This window comes from Engraulis encrasicolus, chromosome 7, assembly GCF_034702125.1.
Source record: "Engraulis encrasicolus isolate BLACKSEA-1 chromosome 7, IST_EnEncr_1.0, whole genome shotgun sequence".
In the NCBI taxonomy this organism is placed as follows: domain Eukaryota; kingdom Metazoa; phylum Chordata; class Actinopteri; order Clupeiformes; family Engraulidae; genus Engraulis; species Engraulis encrasicolus.
In genome coordinates, this window is record NC_085863.1 from 15,136,114 (window position 1) to 15,156,584 (window position 20,471).

Genomic DNA, 20,471 nt, shown 5'->3' on the forward strand with positions numbered 1-20,471 from the left:
AATGCAGGCTGAGGGGGACATTAGCAGAACCCACAGTAGATACCCCCATCAGTAATGTAATGGGCTGTGTGGGCAATGTGCCAGCCACATGCCCAACCAACCTGCAGGGTCAGTGTTTGCCACAGTCACCAGATGCTGCACGACTTAAACTGCAACTGCCCGCGTCAGCCTTGTAGGCTTGCATTTCAACAGCACTCAGATCTTTCCAAGTAAATCTTTGGCAAGCACCAGTGAATGTATGCAGCCCACACTGCCTTCAGAGTAAGTAACACTAAGTAGTTGTTTCCATCTTAACACAATGTGTCCAAAATCGTTTAAGGGGTTGGACAATGTGTAACATGGGGAAAGGCACTTCTGAGTTAGCTTTGCTTTACTCCGTTTCCCACAATGCAATGCTGTGGGACGGGCCCAATACTTGCACTTGAGAGGGTGGTTCCTGCACTCCTCTGCCAGCAAAATGTAGTGGCCAACTAGAGGTGAAAGGAGAATTTGGTAGCTGATACTTCTTTCAGCTTATTCCATCTATGTTTAAAAAAAACAAACAAAAAAAACACGATACCAGACGTCCTGTGTGGTCATCCTTTTTTAACAGTTGTATGAAGGAAAAGTAGAAGTATATAATATCATATTAGTAGTGTTGCAATTACATCTGTAAGAGTTGAAAGCTCTTCTTGAGAGTTCTTCTATAAGTATGTCTTCTTCATACAACTCAGTTGAACTGAACTCAACAGCTTTTTAGCAAAGACATTACTATGCTACAGTAGCCTACATTGTAGAGCTATTAGAGGGACATTTTCCTTTTGGCTAAAACACTCCAGTCCTACTGCTGTCGTACTGTAAACCCAGTTGAGTTTCGTCCAGTCCTACTACTAGTGGTGTGGCACTTGGCACTGCCCTCACCATTTGATTCGATTACAATTCGGGAGGTAGCGATTTGATTTGATTCAATTCCACGATGCATTGCAATGCATTACATTTCTACTGAAAGCAACGCAAATGTTTTATCAGTCATGATAAGGCAATACAACTAGTCAGATACTGAGCAACAATTTATTGGCTGTTTTCTGTATTAACATTCATTTGCTCCTGAAATATCCACGGAAGCAATTAAAACTGTTTAAAAAAATGGTGCATCGATTCTGGAACTTGCCGCATTGAATTGAATCATCCATGCCGCGCATTGCATTGCCGAATCGATTATTGTTGACACCACTACCTACTACTGTCGTACACCCCTGAGCTTCTTACCTCGCAGCAGGTGATGTCACAGACATCAAGGCCAAAGGATAAAGGCAAGAGAAAAGAATAAAAACAGAAATAAAAACTGTGTGGAGAAAAAGAGAACAGAGAGAGAGAGAGATAGGAAATGAAGGGAAAAGTGGAAGGTAGAAGGGAGGGAAGATACAGAGAGGAAGGAAACAAGAGGTGTTAGTTAGAAAGACACACTTGAAAGAGATAAAATACATTGATCAGAAAGGTGGTTAGGGGAAGAATAGCTTGATAATCAATTGCCATACATGATTATTTACAACAAAGCCAATAGACAAAAATTATTTTTTACATACGCATATTTTTCAAATAAGATACCATAAAACCCCTCTTCCCATGACTACTACTCCTCCTCCCATGACTACTACTATAACTGTTACTACTAATTACTACCACTACTGTTACTATTACTACTACTATTACCCTACTACTACTACTACTACTACTACTACTACTACTACTACTACTACTACTACTACTGTGACTACTACCACTACTACTACTATTGTTACTACTACCACTACTACTACTACTACTGTTACTACTAGGCTACTACTACTACTACTGTTACCACTAATACAACTATTACTGTTACCGTACTACTACTACTGCTACTGCTACTACTTCTACTAATGTTACTAAGACTCATCTTTTTACGCTTGCATTCTTTTAGCTATCACCCTCTGCTGCTTTTAGATTCTTTACTGCCTTGCTCATTACTTGATTTTATTGTTTATTGTTTGCTTCCCATTGAAATATGTGCAATATGTGTATCTTTTTAGTTATTTATTCTTTTTTTTTATCTCAATCGGTATTAGCTCTAATACAATTACTCAATTAGCCTACCTTTATCTTGTGTCAATGTGCGCTTTTTTTCTTGTTGCTTTTATTTTTTTTAACTTTTACTGTTCGAGCACGTTGAGCTGCATTCTGTGTATGAAAATGTGCATTACAAATAAAATTATTATTATTATTATGATATACCTTCTCCTCCAGGTCCTTGATCTGTCTCCTCTGGATGTCCGTCTTGTGCTCCAGGTCACGTATCCTCTGTGAGTGGGACCGAGAGACAGAGAGAGAGATGAAATGTATTACGCTTTATCGGTCCAGACACATGGAGTATTTACACTTGAAAACCCCCATGTGGGCACTCAGAGAGATGGCTTGATGTCAACTGTAATTTGTGAGAGCATAAACGTGTTTGTGTAAAAAGTGTCAAGTTTGATTAATGTCAGAGGATTTTCCTGACACTGATGGACGCGGTCACAGTCCTTGGGTTCCCATGTCTGCTATATCTGTATCACTCGCGCGCTCTCTCTCTCTCTCTCTCTCTCTCTCTCTCTCTCTCTCTCTCTCTCTCTCTCTCTCTCTCTCTCTCTCTCTCTCTCTCACACACACACTTTCTCTAGGCAACTTTCATGATAAGGAGGGCCCCATTTTGTCATGACCACCATCGGATGACCACATGACCACAAATTTGACTGCAACTCTGAGAGATAGCGGAATAGTAGGCTGCTCACTGACTGTCAATATTGTTTGGAAGGAAAAGGAGTGTTCTCTATTGGCCAACCGTTCCATTACAACAGATTAATTTGTGGTTTAAAAAAACTGGTCTCTTATTTGCTAATTATGTTTTGTCTTCCGGCCACACTGAGTGAGGAGGTGGGCCGCATATGGTGTCGGTGTGTGCATGCACGCTCCATGTATATAGTAAATCATAGTAGTAAAGCTATATGACAGGCCTATGATATCATACCTGGTGTGTGTGTATCTGGTGTATGTGTATCGTATTAGCTTTAGTAGTAAAGCTATATGACAGGCCTATGATATCGTACCTGCTGGGCCTGATGGAGCAGCTCTATGTACAGTGCAGTACATCTCTATGTCAGTTCAGCATGATGCCCCCCCAATACATACATAGGCATTTTGTTTACAAACATTCGTGTTGTGAGGAGGGTCAAGATGCTCAGCAGTCAACCATGTGAGCTCATTTTCTGACCGACAGCAGTTTCCAACAATCAGAGGTAGAACAGCGCGCAGCCAGGGATTGTTTACAGATGGTAAACCCATGTATACATACACGTATATGATGATATGATGATGTAGCTAGTGTAATATAATGATTATGAAGCCCTGTCTGGTACACAAGGCGTGTATATCTGACTGATGCCACTGATAAACACTACCTCTTTTAATATACGTTCTATGTATGTCTGCTGTTGCACTTTATATGTCTGTATGGGTATTGCATAGGTACTCTAGGTGTAATGTATGCTTACTGTCTATGTCTAATTGTCTATGTCCACACCTAAAGTCTATGTCTATGTCTGCATGGGAAAGTAAGAAACGTAATTTCAAATTCTTTGTATGACCAGTGCATGTAAAGAAATTGACAATAAAGCCGACTTGACTTGACTTGACTTGATATCTAACCTTGTTGGGTGCAATGGAGCAGCTCCCTGCACATTATGGGGCACCTAAGTCTCCACCCCTTCCGGGCGGCTTGTGGGGCTGGCAACAGAAAAACTTTTGACTGGGCTGTAATGGACTGGTCAAAGCTATTTTCCGACCCACCTCGCATTTCCCCGTCGATCACACATATGCTGTGCCTCAGAATTAATAACAACCAATGGTGTGCTTGTTGACTTCACTTGGCAAGCAATTTTTGAGTTGTGTGTGTGCAAAAATATGTAATTATTTGGACTACACAACAGACGTCGCATGTCCGACGTGCAGCCACTTAAGCCACGGTGCAGCGGTAGGGTTGGCTGTGCCTCGGTTCACGTCAGATATGCGAGGCGCACGTGTAGTCTCCGACACAGTTTTGCACAAAAGCTAAAATAACGTTTCTTGCGTGCCGAAAATGAGTGGTCTTACGACGCAAATCCAAACCTTTCAAATTCACTGTCATCATATGTGAAATCCGAGGCACATGCCAAACGGGATGAGGATTTACCTTGACTCGCTCCATTAACTCGCATTCAAAATTTTGCGAGTTCCAGCCCCATGGATCGGAAGTAGAAGGGCGTGACTTAGGTGCCCCATAGCATTATCTCTAAATAGAGTTCTTCAGTAACGCGGAAGCATGTAGTAGATTGTAGTCTTTAATGTTAGCATTTAAGGACTTCCTGGTTCGTATCGGCTTCCGGCCTCCATTGAGAATGAATAGGGGTAAATTTCAAATAAGCTCCGAGTGCAAGCACGCGCTTAGCGAACCCCCGCAAACTGTCGAGGGTGTTAAAAATAGGCTGTAGGTATGACATGGTTGATCATTTTGTGTCAAACTTCGACATAAATACGATGTTGCGTCCATATGCTAAACCCGGAAGCTTTTGGCGACTACAGAAGCGGCGCCAGTATCTAACGGCATGTACGTGCGGAGGGTTGTACCCATGGCAACCAAAGGAAAGTATGTAGTTCGGAAGTTTTAATGATCAGAAAGGGGTTAGCAATATTGAATTATAATCGTCATGATTTAACATGTGAATACACCAACATGATGATACGATCCGTTCCACTAATGAGAAAGGGATGCGGGGACACGCTAATGTTCGTTGTTGCCGTGCAACTTATATTTTTGCCAAACCTGAATCTCTATGGCGTTTTGCAATGTAAAAAATCGCCATCGAACCGGTAGCCCAAACGCCGCATACAAGTTGACGTCAACGCTGAAGAGCTCTATGATGACATTTATTCAGAGTTGGTCAAAGTAAAAGTAGAAATTTAAAAAAAAAAACCTGCCATGGTTACCTTCCAACTAACTAACTTGATTGGATCAAATGTGGGGGCTTTTTTTTTTTTTTAGGTCAGCAGCTCCATAGATATTGCGGTATTGGCCCTACGCCTAAGTGATGATGTGCATAGTACCTCATGTGTGTACTGTGTGTGTACATGCCATCATGGAGTACTACAGATCATACTTGAGATAGCGTTACTGATGTGTGTGTGTGTACCTGCCGTCGCATCATACTTGGTGTCTGATGCAACAGTTCAATGCATTTCTGCAGCACTACAGGCTGTGGTGCGCACTATCCCTTCATGCTGATGTGTGTGCCTGATGTGTGTGTTTGTACCTGCTGTGTGTGTGTATCATACCTGGTGTGTGTGTATCATACCTGGTGTGTGTGTGTGTGTGTGTGTGTGTGTGTGTGTGTGTGTGTGTGTGTGTGTGTGTGTGTGTGTGTGTGTGTGTGTGTGTGTGTGTGTGTATCATACCAGGGGTGTGTGTACCTGGTGTGTGTATCATACCTGGTGTGTGTATACCTGGTGTGTGTGTGTGTGTGTGTGTGTGTGTGTGTGTGTGTGTGTGTGTGTGTGTGTGTGTGTGTGTGTGTGTGTGTGTGTGTGTGTGTGTGTGTGTGTGTGTGTGTGTGTGTGTGTGTGCATCGTACCTGGTGTGCCTGGTGCAGCAGCTCCATGCGCTCGGCCAGCACTTGGCAGTCGTACTCGCGACTCTTGCGCAGCATATTTCGCCGCAGCTTCTCCACGGCGGTGCGCAGCTCGTCCTTCTGCGTGTCGGTCAGCGGCTCGCCGTACTTGATGACCTTGTCCTGCTGCAGCGCGTTGTACAGCGTGGCCTCCAGCTCCTGGATTTGCTGTGTGTGGGAGACATGAGGAGTTGAAGGTGAAGATTGTGCACGTCAAGAACGCAGAGGATGCGCACACATCACAGTGGCACAGGTCACTGGACAAAATGAAATAACTGCAGTACAGGATCGATGTCTGCAACACTGTTAACGCTCCGAGAAGGACTGAGGTCCGAAACGTTGTGCCATTAAAAAATCTGGGAGCATTAACAGCAGTGGTGTACGTAGTGGGGATTTTTAAAGTGGGGGTACACGATTTTAAACGTCATCAAATAATTGGGCAACTCATCATGTCAAACTCCCCTTAATCTACCGTCATTGCTTCTCCGTTTTCATCTGTTTGGTCAATCACCTGCAATACTGCTATGTGATCATTCCTTTTTGTATTCAAACATGGGCAGAAGTAGCCTGGGAGTACCCATGCTGCCTTGCGCATTCTTTTCGAATCACACTTGTGATTGAGTATGGCGTTTGCCGCCAGACATGGGCAGAATATATTTTAAAAATCTCACTTCAGGAGAAGTGGGTGGACTGCTTACCCCCGCGTTCCACGCCCACTACACCCCGGATTAACAGTGTTGTGGACATTCATCCTTTACTTGAAGATTGTGCCAGAGAGAGTAGAGAGAGAGAGGTTCCATTTGCCCATTGTTTCCTGGTTCTATTATGGCCCCCCTTAGGCAGACCTAGGCAGACCTAAGGACTGTTCTATTCATTGTAGGAGCATTATGACACGGCCCTTTAGGCAGACCGGAACCTGGTCGCGTTAGGTGCCCATAGAAACCTATTATGTTGGCATATCTCTATATACTTAAAGAATCTCTGATTGTGCACATCCAACAAAAAGGTGCAGGGCAAAGGCTGACTGTAGTTTTCGGAGTGAGAAGTCCCTCTGCACACTTAAAACACTCTGCACTCTGTTAATGCTCCCAGTTGTTTAATGGCACGACGATAAAACAACTGGGAGCATCCAGCCATGAAATGACAAAAGACAACAAAAAGGATTTTAAGTGTGCGAACTTCTCACTCCGAAAACTGTGGGGGACCAGGAGACATGAGGATACACACTGAACTCATAGAATAAACACACGATACGTGCACATACACACTAGTAACACTTTAGAATAGAAGAAGCCAAGCCAATTGGAGCCAATTTTGGTCCCCTAGGGGAAATTCTTTCTCTGCACTTTATCCCATTTGGACTAGTGAATCACATTGAAGTACACCCACTAGTCCGTAGCAGTGGGCTGCCTGCTGAGCGGCGCCCGGGGAGCAGTGTGGGGGTTAGGTGCCTTGCTCAAGGGCACTTCAGCCGTGGTCCAGTCGGGCATTGAACCGGGAACCCTTGGGTTGCCAACCCAGTGCTCTAACCACTGAGCCACGGCTGCTACTACTTATGAATACCTTCATAAGCACTTTATAAATAATGAACTAATGATCAACAAAATGTTTACAAATGGTTATAAATGGGCAAGAAGTACTATGTGCCCATAGGAGACACAGCACAGTCACATCGGTCCTGAAAGTTTGTCCTCTAAAGACCAAAAGGCATGAAACCACATATAACTCACACAGTAGACGTTGATTCCCACTCCACTGTGCAACTGTGCAGTCATTGTTTGGTTCTTACTCATTGATAAACATTTGAGAATGCGTTGTTAAATGTTAATTATTATTAAATGTTCATAAATGTTCATAAAGCTTTTTTGGGTAGTTATTTTAAAGTGTTACCTACACACTTGTTATACAATGGATTTACTGTAGCAGAGGGGACATGAGGATACAATTTGCTAACTGTGCTGATAGCTATTGCAATATGTTTTACTTTCACCCATAGACCATACATGACAAGCATGTGTGAGTGAAATGCATGTATGACAACAGACAGGGGTGAGTGAGCCTTTAGGGAGGTTTACCATATAGGCCTGGTCTAGAGCCTGCTTTCTGTAGTCCAACTCCTCCTCCAGGTATCCCTTCTGCTTACAAAACAGCTCCTGAAAATGAATAACACAGCTGTCAGACATTGCTCACGTAGTGTACTATAGACATGACATGGCCTTCTCCACACTCAAGCCATGTTCACTCCTGCTTCAAACACACATGTTCCTGACACGCGATGCATGTTTCCTAACGGTAAACAATGTTGTGTGACGCAAGGTAAGGTGGACTAAATAATGTGTCAACCATGGACAAGACGGCAAATTATTCGCCAGCAAGAAGTGGAACATCTACAGTAGTTGTATGGGCCACACCATGCTCTTATACATACAATCAGCTCAGGGCTTGACATTAACGTTTTTCGCTTGCTGGCCACTGTGGCTAGTTGTTTTCCCAAGTCACTAGCCATCCAGCTATTCTACTAGCCACTAATTTTTTTTTTTTTTTTTTTATCATGATGCTGTACATCTAACCTCAGAAGATACGGTGCTTAAAGCAAGAAGATGAGTGCATGGGTTTCTAAACAAACAAATAGAAACTGAGTAACTAAGTAGCTTTTTCTTGAAATTAAATGCAAACAATTGATACACAAGGGGCAAAGTACAGAACATACACTATTCTGATATGTCATACCATAGAATAAGCTTGGTTCTACCTGCCAAATTGGTTAGTGACACTGAAAGTGTTACCAGCCACAGCCAAGTTTTACCAGCATTTGGCCACTTGGCAGGTGCCAGTGTCAAGCCCTGAATCAGCTGCTTGACACACTGGCACCTGCCAACCGGCCAAATGCCGATAACAATGCACAAGTCATACAAGGAAAATTAAATTACGTTTTCTCTCTATACCATGCCAGGACATAGACATATACAGACTGACATAAACTGCAATACAGGACTGGTAACGGTGATGGAATGGTAACAATCACTGTTACCTGTCCTGTCTTGCGCTTTATGTCAGTCTATAAAATGTCAGTCTTGTATATGTCTATGTCCTGGCATGGTATACAGAAAACGTAATTTAATTTTCCTTGTATGACTTGTGCATATGAAGAAAGTGACAATAAATGCTGACTTGACTTGACTTGTAAATCTTGGCTGTGGCTGGTAACAATTTCAGTGTCATTAGCCAATTTGGCAGGTAGCTTATTTTATGGTATGACATATCAGAATAGCGTATACTCTGCACTTTGCCCCTTGTGTATCAATTGTGTGTATTTAAATAAAAAAAGGTCAGTTACTCAATTTCTATTTGCTTGATTTTTGGTCCATGTAGAAACCCATGCACCTCATCTTCTTGCTTTAAGCACCTCATCTTCTGAGGTTAGATATACAGCATCATGATAAAAAAAGCAAAAAAAAGCAAAAAATTGTGGCTAGTAGAATAGCTGGATGGCTAGTGACTCGGGAAAACCACTATCAACAGTGGCCGGCAAGCGAAAAAGTTAATGTCAAGCCCTGCTGTGTAACGTCACATGGCCCACGGGCTCAAAGAATGCACCGCACTGCCTTGTCCTGTCTGTAACCTGACGCGAACTAACCCTGCCGTGACATAGGCAGTTGATGATCAGCAAAGGTGTCCAAAGTAAATGTACATGTTTTCCTTTCAACACAGGTAACTTATCTGAGTGAAGAGTAGACCTGTGTATTTGCTTTACAATCAGCTACCTCTGTGCTGATTGGATCAAGTTTGTGTTGGGTTCTTGTTAGTTTTTTCAGTAACAACACAGTCTACCGTATCTACCTCATTAGGTAAAATGGACTAACTGGTGTAACAACTATGTTAATATGATGTGCTAGTGCTGTACGTACACCTTGAATTTACGTTTATTTTGACAATAAGCCTTAAAGGTGCAGATTGTGGCCAGAGTATGTATTGCAACTATACTGCTCATTGAAACTGAGCTGCCTGTAGCCAAATTTAATCTTTTCATGAATATTTACTGAGTAATAAACTAATATTTATTTGTATAACCACAATAGAGAAATCTTTGCAGCTACAAATGTCTAATTCTTGAAATTCAAAATGGTGGACCATGGAGAAGATTGCAATTTTCACAGTCATAATGAATCTTAAAATTTAATGGTGGTATGTATGTATAAACTACAAAAAGAACTCCCTGAAATTTGGGGAGAGTGTACCGAAAAAAAGAGGATTCACAGTTAACATTTGTCAAGGCTCAATATTAGTTCATAGTTTTGCGGACTTCAACGTAAGTTATGGAATTTAAGTGAGAGCTGAAAATTGTACAACATTTAAAAAATCATGTGTCCAACGTGAGTACATGTGCGCATCGCTGATGCACTCATCGAGCCAATGCACGCATCTAGCTGATCCTTGGAAGAGACTCTACTCAAGGCCCTTTTCCACTGCCCGTTTTCTACCAGGTACAGCTCGACACAGCATGACTTGGCCGGGTTGTATGTGGAAAAGTGCCTGTCTACCTGCCTGGTCCATGTCTACCCTAGCCCTCCCTTCCCTTACAGGTGGGTTGATAGGTGTTTTTATGGGCGCTACTCTTGTGGCGACTGCACCCTGTGTGGTGAGAACGAATTTCCCCTTGGGGACCATAAAGGCTACTACTACTACTAAAGCAATGGAGAGCCCAGGCAGCAGGGCTACATGACAAGACTCTAATGGGGCTTCTCATGGGGCTTTGTCCACCTCTGTCAAGTAAGGTACTGGTGCGCACATCCAAGACGCAGGTGCAGCACAAAAGGGTCAGACAACTGTGAAAATAAAGCTGCACACTTTGCTTTTTTTCCCACCAAGTTTTCAAGCTACACGCTCTTCATCAGGCTTGAATCAAGACAGACACACGCCATACTGATTGGTCACATGGGTCACATGACACATCAGTTCGATGAGATGGTGAATCTAATACGGAAAAGTGCATCCCAAAATATTTACAGATATTTTATTTATTATTATTAATTTTATTTGATTATTTTCTTTGTCCACCCCTTGCCTGGTTATCATCAGACCTAATCACAAATGAGATAAGGTCTGGAGACCTGCCAGCTGTAAATCCTGTAAGGCAGGGGTCCCCAACCTTTCTGGGTCTGAGGGCTACCCGCGGGCTACTGAGGGCTACCCGAGGGCTACTTTTGTTCAAAATCCTCTTACTGAACTCTTGGCATCACTCTCAAATCACACTACTATTAAATGGTAATTTGCTTATAGGTTATAAATAATAAATATGTATTATTAATATTTATTTAAATTAAGAAAATAATTAACTGTGACTAAAATCTGGTAGTCGTCACTGTTTAATAACATCCTTGGTGGGCACCACAGAAGCTCCTGGAGGGCTACCTGGTTCCCGCGGGCACCACGTTGGTGACACCTGCTGTAAGGGGTGTGTGATTTACGATTGACAACGGCTGTTTATTGGGTGTTGCGAATGTGTATCATTTGGCATATGTAGCCATAGCCAATCGTGTCAGTTCGTGTCATCGACACCAATCGTGTCATCGCCTTTCCACGCTTCCCTGCTCTCTGATTGGAGAGACAGACACAGGGACCATGATCTGGTGCCCTCGCTGAGGGTGGACTCCATGCTGTCTTTCAGATCGGACCGATTGTGCAAAGCAGCATGGGATTCCCCAGGCTGGTCCGCCTCTGGCCATGGGTGCATCCCAATATGTGACCTTGCCTCCTCCACTTGCCTCCTCCACTTGCTTCTCGTCATGATGACATCACTGACAACAGCATTATATTTCAATATCTTGCAAAAGCTCAATTGTAAAGTCTTTTTCTCATTTGCAATTGGGATGGTGAATGAAAAACAGTCCCTCAAAAGTTGTTGTGGCGAGGCTGACAGCTGGGAAACTTTATCGTTTTCTCCATGGAGGAGGGGCCAGGAGGAGGGACGAGGAGACAAGCACAAGTGGAGGAGGCAAGGACACATATTGGGATGCACCCCATGACTCACCATCTCCAGCTCCAGGTCCATCATCTTCTGGTGTAGTGCCGCCTCAGTGCCCTCTATCTGCTGGATCCACTAGAGGGCGACAAAAGCAGGGTTAGAGCCAGGTCATAGAGACATAGTACAGTGCATGTATGTTTATGAAATATGTTTAATACAAAACACAAATTATGATCATTAATTAAATAATTAATAACAATATCATCTGTCTATGAGTGAGACAGTGACGGCAGTTTTCTGTTTTCAGATCACCTTCAGCAGAATGGGCTATTTGGCCGTCCATGTGTAGGCCTAAGGACGGGCACATTTCCTACTGTGAGCCTTAAATTCCGCACGTAACCGCATGCGATGGAGTGCACATGAAGAGTTCAGATGCAAAACCCCCTAACTCCATTTCTGAAGACCTGCACTTCTATATTTTTAGAGAACCCCATTGTTGGTTTGGTTTACATTCATGTACTTGATAATACACATAAATGGTTATATTACATAAATAACATTTAAAAATGTGCAATTTTGATAGCACTGTATTAAATAAAAATGAATTAAGATTATTTTCTGAAAAGGCACTTAGGGGGTTTTGCATCTGAACTCTGCACATACTTGCTTCAGAACGATCAGAGCACAAAGCACAATACTGGAGGGATCGTGCAAGGGGCAGATGGCCAACAGGGCTCTCGCACCTTGTTAATATTTTCCAGCAATGTTTGACTCTACATTGACATCAACATGGAAGTTCAGAAGATCGCACCTCACAGCCCTGTCAATATTGCACTGTACGCTCACATCTGTGTACCGTACATTGTGTCTGGTGCTCTACTCGTGCAAAAGTGGCACAAAATTCGCATGGCAACGTGTTCATGCACGCAAATTGCACATGCACATATCCTACAGCACGCAGGTGCCCATCCTGACATTTAATGTACTCTGTTTTTGAAAGTGGCTTCTGAGCCCTCAAACATACCTTTTCCGCAAGAGAGAGTACAGTGCTTGCTTGGATGACGGCTACTTGCTCATCGTTTCGTAGGTTCTGAAAAAAGACAAGTGAAAAAGTGACTGTGACTGGAAACAGAACACACCATAAATATGATAATATTTCTGAAAAAGCTATTAAAGTGAAATTGTAAATATAAGTATAGATCAGTTTTGCAATATTGTATGAGGTGACTTACCCCATTATCTCCCAGAATATCTAGAAGCTTTATAAGATCAGGTATACAAACATCCTGGACACAGATAAAAAAAGGAAATAAATTAACCTTGAGCAGCAAAGACATTCAGAAATTCTTTCATTCTTCTGGAATACGTAGACCTTTGAGGTACGGCTGCACAGTTTATCAAAATGAATCGAAAATCGTGATATAATCGTGACATCGAAACCGTGATTTCAGTCAGAATTTAATCGTGGCATGGCAATAGTGACCTGCCTTCGACCATCCTTGAAGCCAGAAGATGCTGACAGGCTATTGTTTCTGGCCAAAAATCTGTTGGTCCGCCTAAGTTTCACGCTATTGTCTTCTATATAATTATTACATTTCAGTTTGATTTTGTTAATCGCTTATATAATTCATTGTATTCATGTATTGTTCATGCATTCATGTATTGTTGTTCAATAATCGTGATTAATAATCGTGATTTCGATTTTCATCTAGATAATCGTGATTATAATTTTTTCTATAATCGTGCCCTGTGCCAAAATCCAAGATGGCCGACTGAGAGGCTCACCTTCACCCCCTCCTTCATACAGTAGATCTGCAGGGCACTGACTCCCTCTGCGAAGGGGTGGATCCGCAGGTTAAACGGAGGAGACCTCCTCTCTCGCTCCTGCAATAAATATAGGAATGAATTAACCAATTGTTGATACACAAATCAAGACATTTTATTAATTACATTATTTATTGCATTAATTACATTATTTATTGCGTATGTTGATTTGAAACTATTCGCTACAAATGTATGTAATAGCTTATGCCATGGTGATGTGTGTAGCATCTGTAAAACATAGTCCATCAGTTTGTTTTAAAATCATATAATAAACCCATAATAATCTGGATATAATTTTTTTCGTGTTGGTTTGTTGGCTCGATTGTTTGTTTGTCTGTCTGTCTGTCAACTCAAAAAGTTATGAACTGATTTTGATAACATTTTGTGGAGTTGTTGGAAATGACAAAAGGAGCAAGTGATTTCATTTTGGTGGTGATCTGAATCACGATACAGATCTAGGATTAAAAAAAAAGATTATTCACCATTGACATTTGAATTTTGACATTCCAGTTTCTAACTCCACAAAAACAAGGCAAAAAGTCTTGAAATGAAAGAAAGTAGGGTGCAACCCCATGGCCTTAGTGGAGGTCTGCACTCTCTGAGTGCTTCTAGTTGTTTATTCAGAAGGAATACACACCTCCAGTTCCAGAATGCGGAACTCTAGGAGATCGTTCTGGTCTCTGGAATCCTGCAATTCCTGATGAAGCCTGCTGTTGTCACTGTCTTGTTTTTCCACCTTTAGGGAAAAAAAACATATGTGAGTGAGGTCTTACTGCAAAGTCCAACTCCAGACTTGAACCCTCTCAGTTACTGCAGTATGGTGCCACATTAAATGGTCTATTAGAGCAAACAGAGCAGGGCTGCCAGCACAGGGGTGGAGAACCATTGTCATTCGAGGGGTCACTTTAAGGTACTCCAAGGGCCCTACTATGAACACAAACCAGGATTTCCCCCCTGCATTTTAGGCCTATATTGAAGGCAGCCACCTTTACAACAGACCCCACCTTCTCTTGGACCGGGGGCTGGATAAAACGGCTTCAAGGACCGTAAACAGCCCTCGAGACATGGGTTCCCCTCCCCTGTACTGGCATAATCAGAAGCATACCCCTTTAAGGTATTAGGGTGACAGCTAGCATTCATTACACTAATCAACAACTAAATAAACAAACTAGGAGTTGTGGAGTAGATTGATATTAGTCATAGGCCATTGATCTCATTCATATTTTATGACAATATTTGACAAGCTAAGTTTGCTTTTGTTGACAGGGAAGACACATATTCTTCTTAAGCAATCACCTTCTCTAGGAGTTCCTGGTTACGCCGCAGAAACAGCTGCTTCTCTTCCACCCACTTTGAGTCCTGGAAGAAAACATAAACAAAGATTTTTAAAAACCATTCAACATTGGAACCTACAAACTCAGGATAGGTTATACCACTCTGCTAACTAACCCGGGGTGCATTTCTCGAAAGTGTAGTTGGTTAACCCTGCAACGTCTGACGGGCAATAAACCACAAAACTTGGAGTGCTGTCCTGCTCTTTATTTAATTCATATATTCTCCAGGAATGAGCACCCAGTTGTTCACTTTGTTTGAGCTGAGCGTGTTACACCCCTTAGTTTAATTGGTGCATTAATGCCTTACCATGCGTATGTTATGCAATTTTTGGTAGCACACCTGAACACAAGGTACACGCAACAGACACGTTGTCCGCACGGTGCAATATATACACAACCGTCGGGAGCGATATTCAGAACTTCCATGTTAAGGCTGCGGGAGAGCCAAAGAATGCTCTAAATATATTCATTAAGTTGTGATAGGCCACCGCTCATCTGTTTAGAAGGTGCAGGATTCAGTAGAAATTTCTGTATAAAAAGAAGACAATCCGCACACTTCAGGTCTATTTTTGTGCAAAGAAGCTTTACTTGACTTGAAGTCAAGTAAAGCTTCTTTGCACAAAAATAGACCTGAAGTGTGCGGATTGTCTTCTTTTTATACAGAAATATATTAATGAGAGCCTTGTTGGCTATCTGCCCTCTACATGATACCTCCAGTGCCATGCGTAGTGCTCTGATTGTTATGCTACAAGTACCGAATGTGCATTTGTTCTTATGCTGTTGCACACATACTGTACAGTAAGTTCAGTCATACAGCAACTATACCCCTGGCCTTACGGTAGTGTAGGTGAAGGTGAAAAGTCTAGTCTAGAAGTCTAGTTGCTTAGAGTGGTCCATCTTCACACTGGAACATTACTGCATTACAGAAAGGCATGTGGCAAAGACACAGCAGCAATGAAGGTTTGACGTATAACTATCAGACTCTATGCCAAATAATATTACCACTGCATTGTGCATTTCTCTTACAGTACTTTCTAGTCTTGACAAAGGCTCCTCCTCTTAATGTATGCTATCTACAAGTCTTCTGTTGTCCAGTCTCGCACTTTAAATGTCTGTATGAGTACTGTCTATGTCCATACTGTCTTGTGTCCATATATGAGTACTGTCTATGTCTATACTGTCTATGTCCCTACCTAGATTAGTCTATGTCTGCATGGGAAAGCAAGAAACGTAATTTCAAATTCTTTGTATGACCAGTGCATGTAAAGAAATTGACAATAAAACCAACTTGACTTGACTTGAAGGCACGCAAACTACACAGCGCAACCCTAAGAAACCCTAAGAAATGAAAAATCAGTACTTGGGTTGATCTGAGGTCATATCGCAAAAGACATTTTCGGGAGGAATTGAATTTGTTTCGCCTTTGCTTTGAGACGTTGTGAAGAAAGAAAGAGTTCAAGTGAGGACTCCCCTTTAATCTCTTATCATCAACACGCGATGCACTACCCACATGCTTTCAGACCGTTTCAAATCACACATTTCAAGAGCACAAAATCATATTCATCAGACTCATCAGATGGGCTAAAGGTGAGTCATAGCGTAGAGGCTAGAGTACGGCCTAGTTCATAACAGAGACCAACAAAGCTCTGTATTGAGCTGATGTTCAAAGTGAAGACACTGGAAACAGTAACCTCATTCTACATGATCTGAATGAAAACATTTTTTTTTTTAGCATGTTTGTCTATTAAGCGAACACTCACCACACAAGTATTATTTATTTATTACTTCATCACTTTACTGGTATTGGACCATCACTGTTACTTGTCCTGTCTTGCACTTGATGTCAGTCTGTAAATGTCAGTCCTGTGTATGTCTATGTCCTTCATGGTATAGAGAGAAAACGTAATTTCAATGTCCTTGTATGACCTGTGCATATGAAGAAACTGACAATAAAAGCTGACTTGACTTGACTTGACTTGACAAGAGATTAATGGCATTTAAATTCAAATCTAAGCTTGTTGTTTGGCATGATGCAGTGTGGTGTGTTTAGGATTAATGCAATGATAATCACTAATGCAAACGGTCAACGAATGTAATACCCAACTGAGTATGAAGTAATACTAATAATGACCAAGATGCCTTGTCACAAATAGATAATCTCATTCATAGCCCTATATTGGGACCATTTTCTTTTTTTCTTCTTATTGACATGCTTTTTGCGTCTGTATTGTGTTTCATTTCTTTTGTTACTGACAGTCTGTTTTGGTTTTAGATGTATATTTGGGATTTTAATTTATAATGCTTGTAAACATCTAGTCTGCCTATTTTGGACACCAGATAGAAATTAGCCTTTGCGCTACAATCTGGCACATTTACATGTGCATGTATGTATATTTTCATTAATGTGCAATGTCCTGAAGAAATAAATGAAATGAAATGAAATGAAATCTCAAATGCCGGGATGTTAACCCCTTAATGCGCGCCGTACCTCCAGTGGCACGCTGTAATAGTCATTGAAATGTAACTACCAGAGCACTACAATACTATGACACAACACAGGCCCTTTAGCAATGCACCACGACTTGGTCATTACCATACTGGTAACAACAAATGTATAAAGCCGCGTCTTAAGGGGTTAAATTATGAGCAGAAACAGCATTTTAAGTGAATTATGTGCAAAACTCAGTCCTCTTTAAGTGGACCAAAAAGTGAACTGAGAGCAAAATGACTCTATTTTCTAGTTCTATTTTTGTTCATATTGTGAGTGTATTCAGCCATGGATGAAGGTGCTGGTAAGGGTTAGGGTTAGGATTTGAACCTGCAACCCTCTGATCTTAAGGCAGTGCTCTAACCATTGAGCAACGGCTGTCCTGTCAGGTATCCCTACCTCTCTCACACCCCTTACATCAAGCATATGAGTTGTTGCCCTCAGGTAGGAGGTTAAGGATGCCTTCATTTCAGACTAACAGAGCCCGCAGATCATTCATACCTACTAGCATATCCATGTTAAACAAGATTACTGTAAGACCGAATAGCACATTGCACCTTGGTACTGAATAAGTGCACTTTAGTATTACTGTATTTAAGTTGTTTTTTTGTCCTATCGTCAACCTGTCATTTTGTCCTAGAGGGAGGGTGGGTGTTGTGTTTGTCTATTGTGCTTTTGTCTATTGTAATGTCTTTGTAATTGTATCAGATGCACTGAAAATGGCACAGAACAATGTTTCCAAAAGGACAAAATAAACTATCTACAGTATCTGTCTATCTACCTGTCCTTTCTGCATCAGCTCCTTCTCCAGGTCCTCTATCTTGGCCTGGTACCGCTGCACGTCTGCTTGAAGCTGCTCCTGGGCCTAAAGAAAGACAGACATATAGAGGATATTAGAGGATCAGTCGCAGAGCAAGATGGAGTCTGACAGATGCAAATAGAGCAGTGGTTCTTTAACTGGGGTGCGGGCACCCCCTGGGGGTGCGCCAGAGATCTCAGGGGGTGCACAGAATTTTGTTTGTGTCGAGGTTGTGACCAAATTATAGCGAGCAGTATAATTTGGCCAAATCAAAACCAAATTAAAACATGTTTTGGTCCACATGTTAAATAATTAAGGTATTGATTAATGTCTCAAGCAGGAAGTAATGAATCACTTAAATATTTCTGTAGTGCGTGTGCACATGTAAAAGTTTGGCTTGGGGGTGTGCGGCCTGTCTTGGGCACAGGTAAGGGGGTGCGTTAAGATAAAAAGGTTAAGAACCACTGAGATAGATGCAGCGTGCCACAGAAAGGAGGACTGGGGCCCAGCTGTGTCTCAATCAGCTGGGCACTGCACTGCTACACTGGCGACCTGGGTTCGCTTCTGGCCTGAGGTCATTTGACGAGCCTTCCCTGTCTCTCTCCTTTCCGGTCGCCTCTCTAACCGTCCTGTCACAAATAAAGGTTCAGAACCCCCCAATATTTATTTTTTTTTTAAAGAAAGGAGGACTGGAATGGAAAAGAGAAAGGGGTAATCCAGGAACTCGACAAACATTGAGCTCGCCAGCTTCATCTGTAATAAAAAAAAACAGAGAAGCTCCAGTTCAAAGGCAAATACAGCTCTTTGGGTGCCAGTCCAAAAAAAACTGTGCACCCATTTTTTTTAAAAAAAAGGTTTTTTTGTGTGTCTTTTTTTAAAAAGATTTTTTTATTTATGATATGACAGTAAAGGTGGAGACAGGAAGCGAGTGGGGAGAGACAGACGGGGAAGGGCTGGCAAAGGACCCGGCCGGGATTCGAACATGGGTCAGCCGCATGGTAGACGAGTGCCCTACCAGTTGGCCACGGCAGGGCCCACCCTGTTTTTTTAACATACATTTATTAGACGATGACTCATATGAAAAAGACGTTGAGAGTGTAAGTTGGACTGCCAGTAGTAACTTCACTACAGAGTAATTGTCCCAGTATTATTCAAGGTGACCGGTGGTTTAGGCCTTTTTCGTTTAGACAAGAGTCGTCTAGGCCACCCTGCCGTTGTTTAGCCCACCAGAGGTGCCGGTTAGGCCACGGGAGCTGCCGCTTAGGCCACTGGAGCTGCTGAAAGGCCTAAACCACATCTAACCTTATTCAACCTGACAGGCTGAAATATGGAAGAGAATACAGTGTGTTGCAATGCATGGGCCCACCTATGGATATAGTGAAACATTTACTGACAGTTCAGTTTTTGCAAGCTGTCCATAAACAAAACTTTAACATAACAGACAATTTTCAACTATGATGAGCAAAAGTAGAAGAAGAGTCACTGTGACTCAATGGGACGTTTCCTGGTTAAATTAAAGGGACACTGTGTGAGATTTTTATTTGTTTATTTCCAGAATCCAAGCTGCCCATTAACTAATTTTACCTTTTTCATGAATATTTACCACCACCATCAAATTATAAGTATTCATTATGACTGGAAAAAATTGCACTTTTCATACATGAAAAGGGGGCTCTTCTCCATGGTCCGCCATTTTGAATTTCCAGAAATAGCCATTTAAAGCTGCAAAAATGACTGTACTTGGGCCATACTAGAAAATATGAGTTTATTACTTGGTAAACTTTCATGTAAAGATCAAATTTGGCAATAGGCAGCCCAGTTTCAATGGGCAGCATAGTTGCAGTACCTTTTTTGACCATTTCCTGCACAGTGTCCCTTTAAGGATAAATAAATAGCATTCAACATTGACACAGTTTGCTTTGAAGATGTCCACTTTTCAGATCACTACACACAGTTCTCTACCTAACAGAAAAAAAACATTGATTACTGTTGGCTTTTTGTGTGTTAGGTTGTGGGTTACACATAATGATTTTGCACACAGTGGACCTGGGCCAATGCTGAATATTAGAGTATAATTATGCTGGTTTGATAGGGAACTGTGAGATTTGAGTGTAAGAGGGGAACACGTAATATCAAACAGTTTGTGTGCTGCTAAAACAGCTACAATTGTATAACAAATGGACAGAACTGTGAAATACTGTACATGTTGTGGTGAGATACGGTACAGGTCACATTTTTCCTTGTGTAGAGGTTCTGTACCAGTTGTACATTTTTTTGCGAGTCCCCAGATGTCTAATCACTACTGTACTGTATGCTCACATCCGAGACGGAGGATTACAAGTTCAACTCAAGGCCGGAGATAAAG

The 20,471-nt window shown here is 41.9% G+C and overlaps 1 protein-coding gene across 1 annotated transcript in view; it reads right to left on the reverse strand.

The window, feature by feature from the left end:
- Positions 1–1,273: 1,273 nt before the first annotated feature.
- The window catches only part of jakmip2 (janus kinase and microtubule interacting protein 2), a 38,747-nt gene continuing 19,549 nt past the window's right edge, over positions 1,274–20,471 (reverse strand). Inside the window, exons 11-21 of the mRNA XM_063202379.1 lie at positions 18,089–18,172; positions 14,782–14,844; positions 14,123–14,221; positions 13,447–13,545; positions 12,894–12,947; positions 12,686–12,751; positions 11,728–11,796; positions 7,772–7,849; positions 5,661–5,864; positions 2,254–2,319; positions 1,274–1,324 (exon numbers count right to left, since the gene is read on the reverse strand). Coding sequence (XP_063058449.1) covers positions 1,274–1,324; positions 2,254–2,319; positions 5,661–5,864; positions 7,772–7,849; positions 11,728–11,796; positions 12,686–12,751; positions 12,894–12,947; positions 13,447–13,545; positions 14,123–14,221; positions 14,782–14,844; positions 18,089–18,172 — 933 coding nt within the window. The remainder of the gene's footprint in view (positions 1,325–2,253; positions 2,320–5,660; positions 5,865–7,771; positions 7,850–11,727; positions 11,797–12,685; positions 12,752–12,893; positions 12,948–13,446; positions 13,546–14,122; positions 14,222–14,781; positions 14,845–18,088; positions 18,173–20,471) is intronic.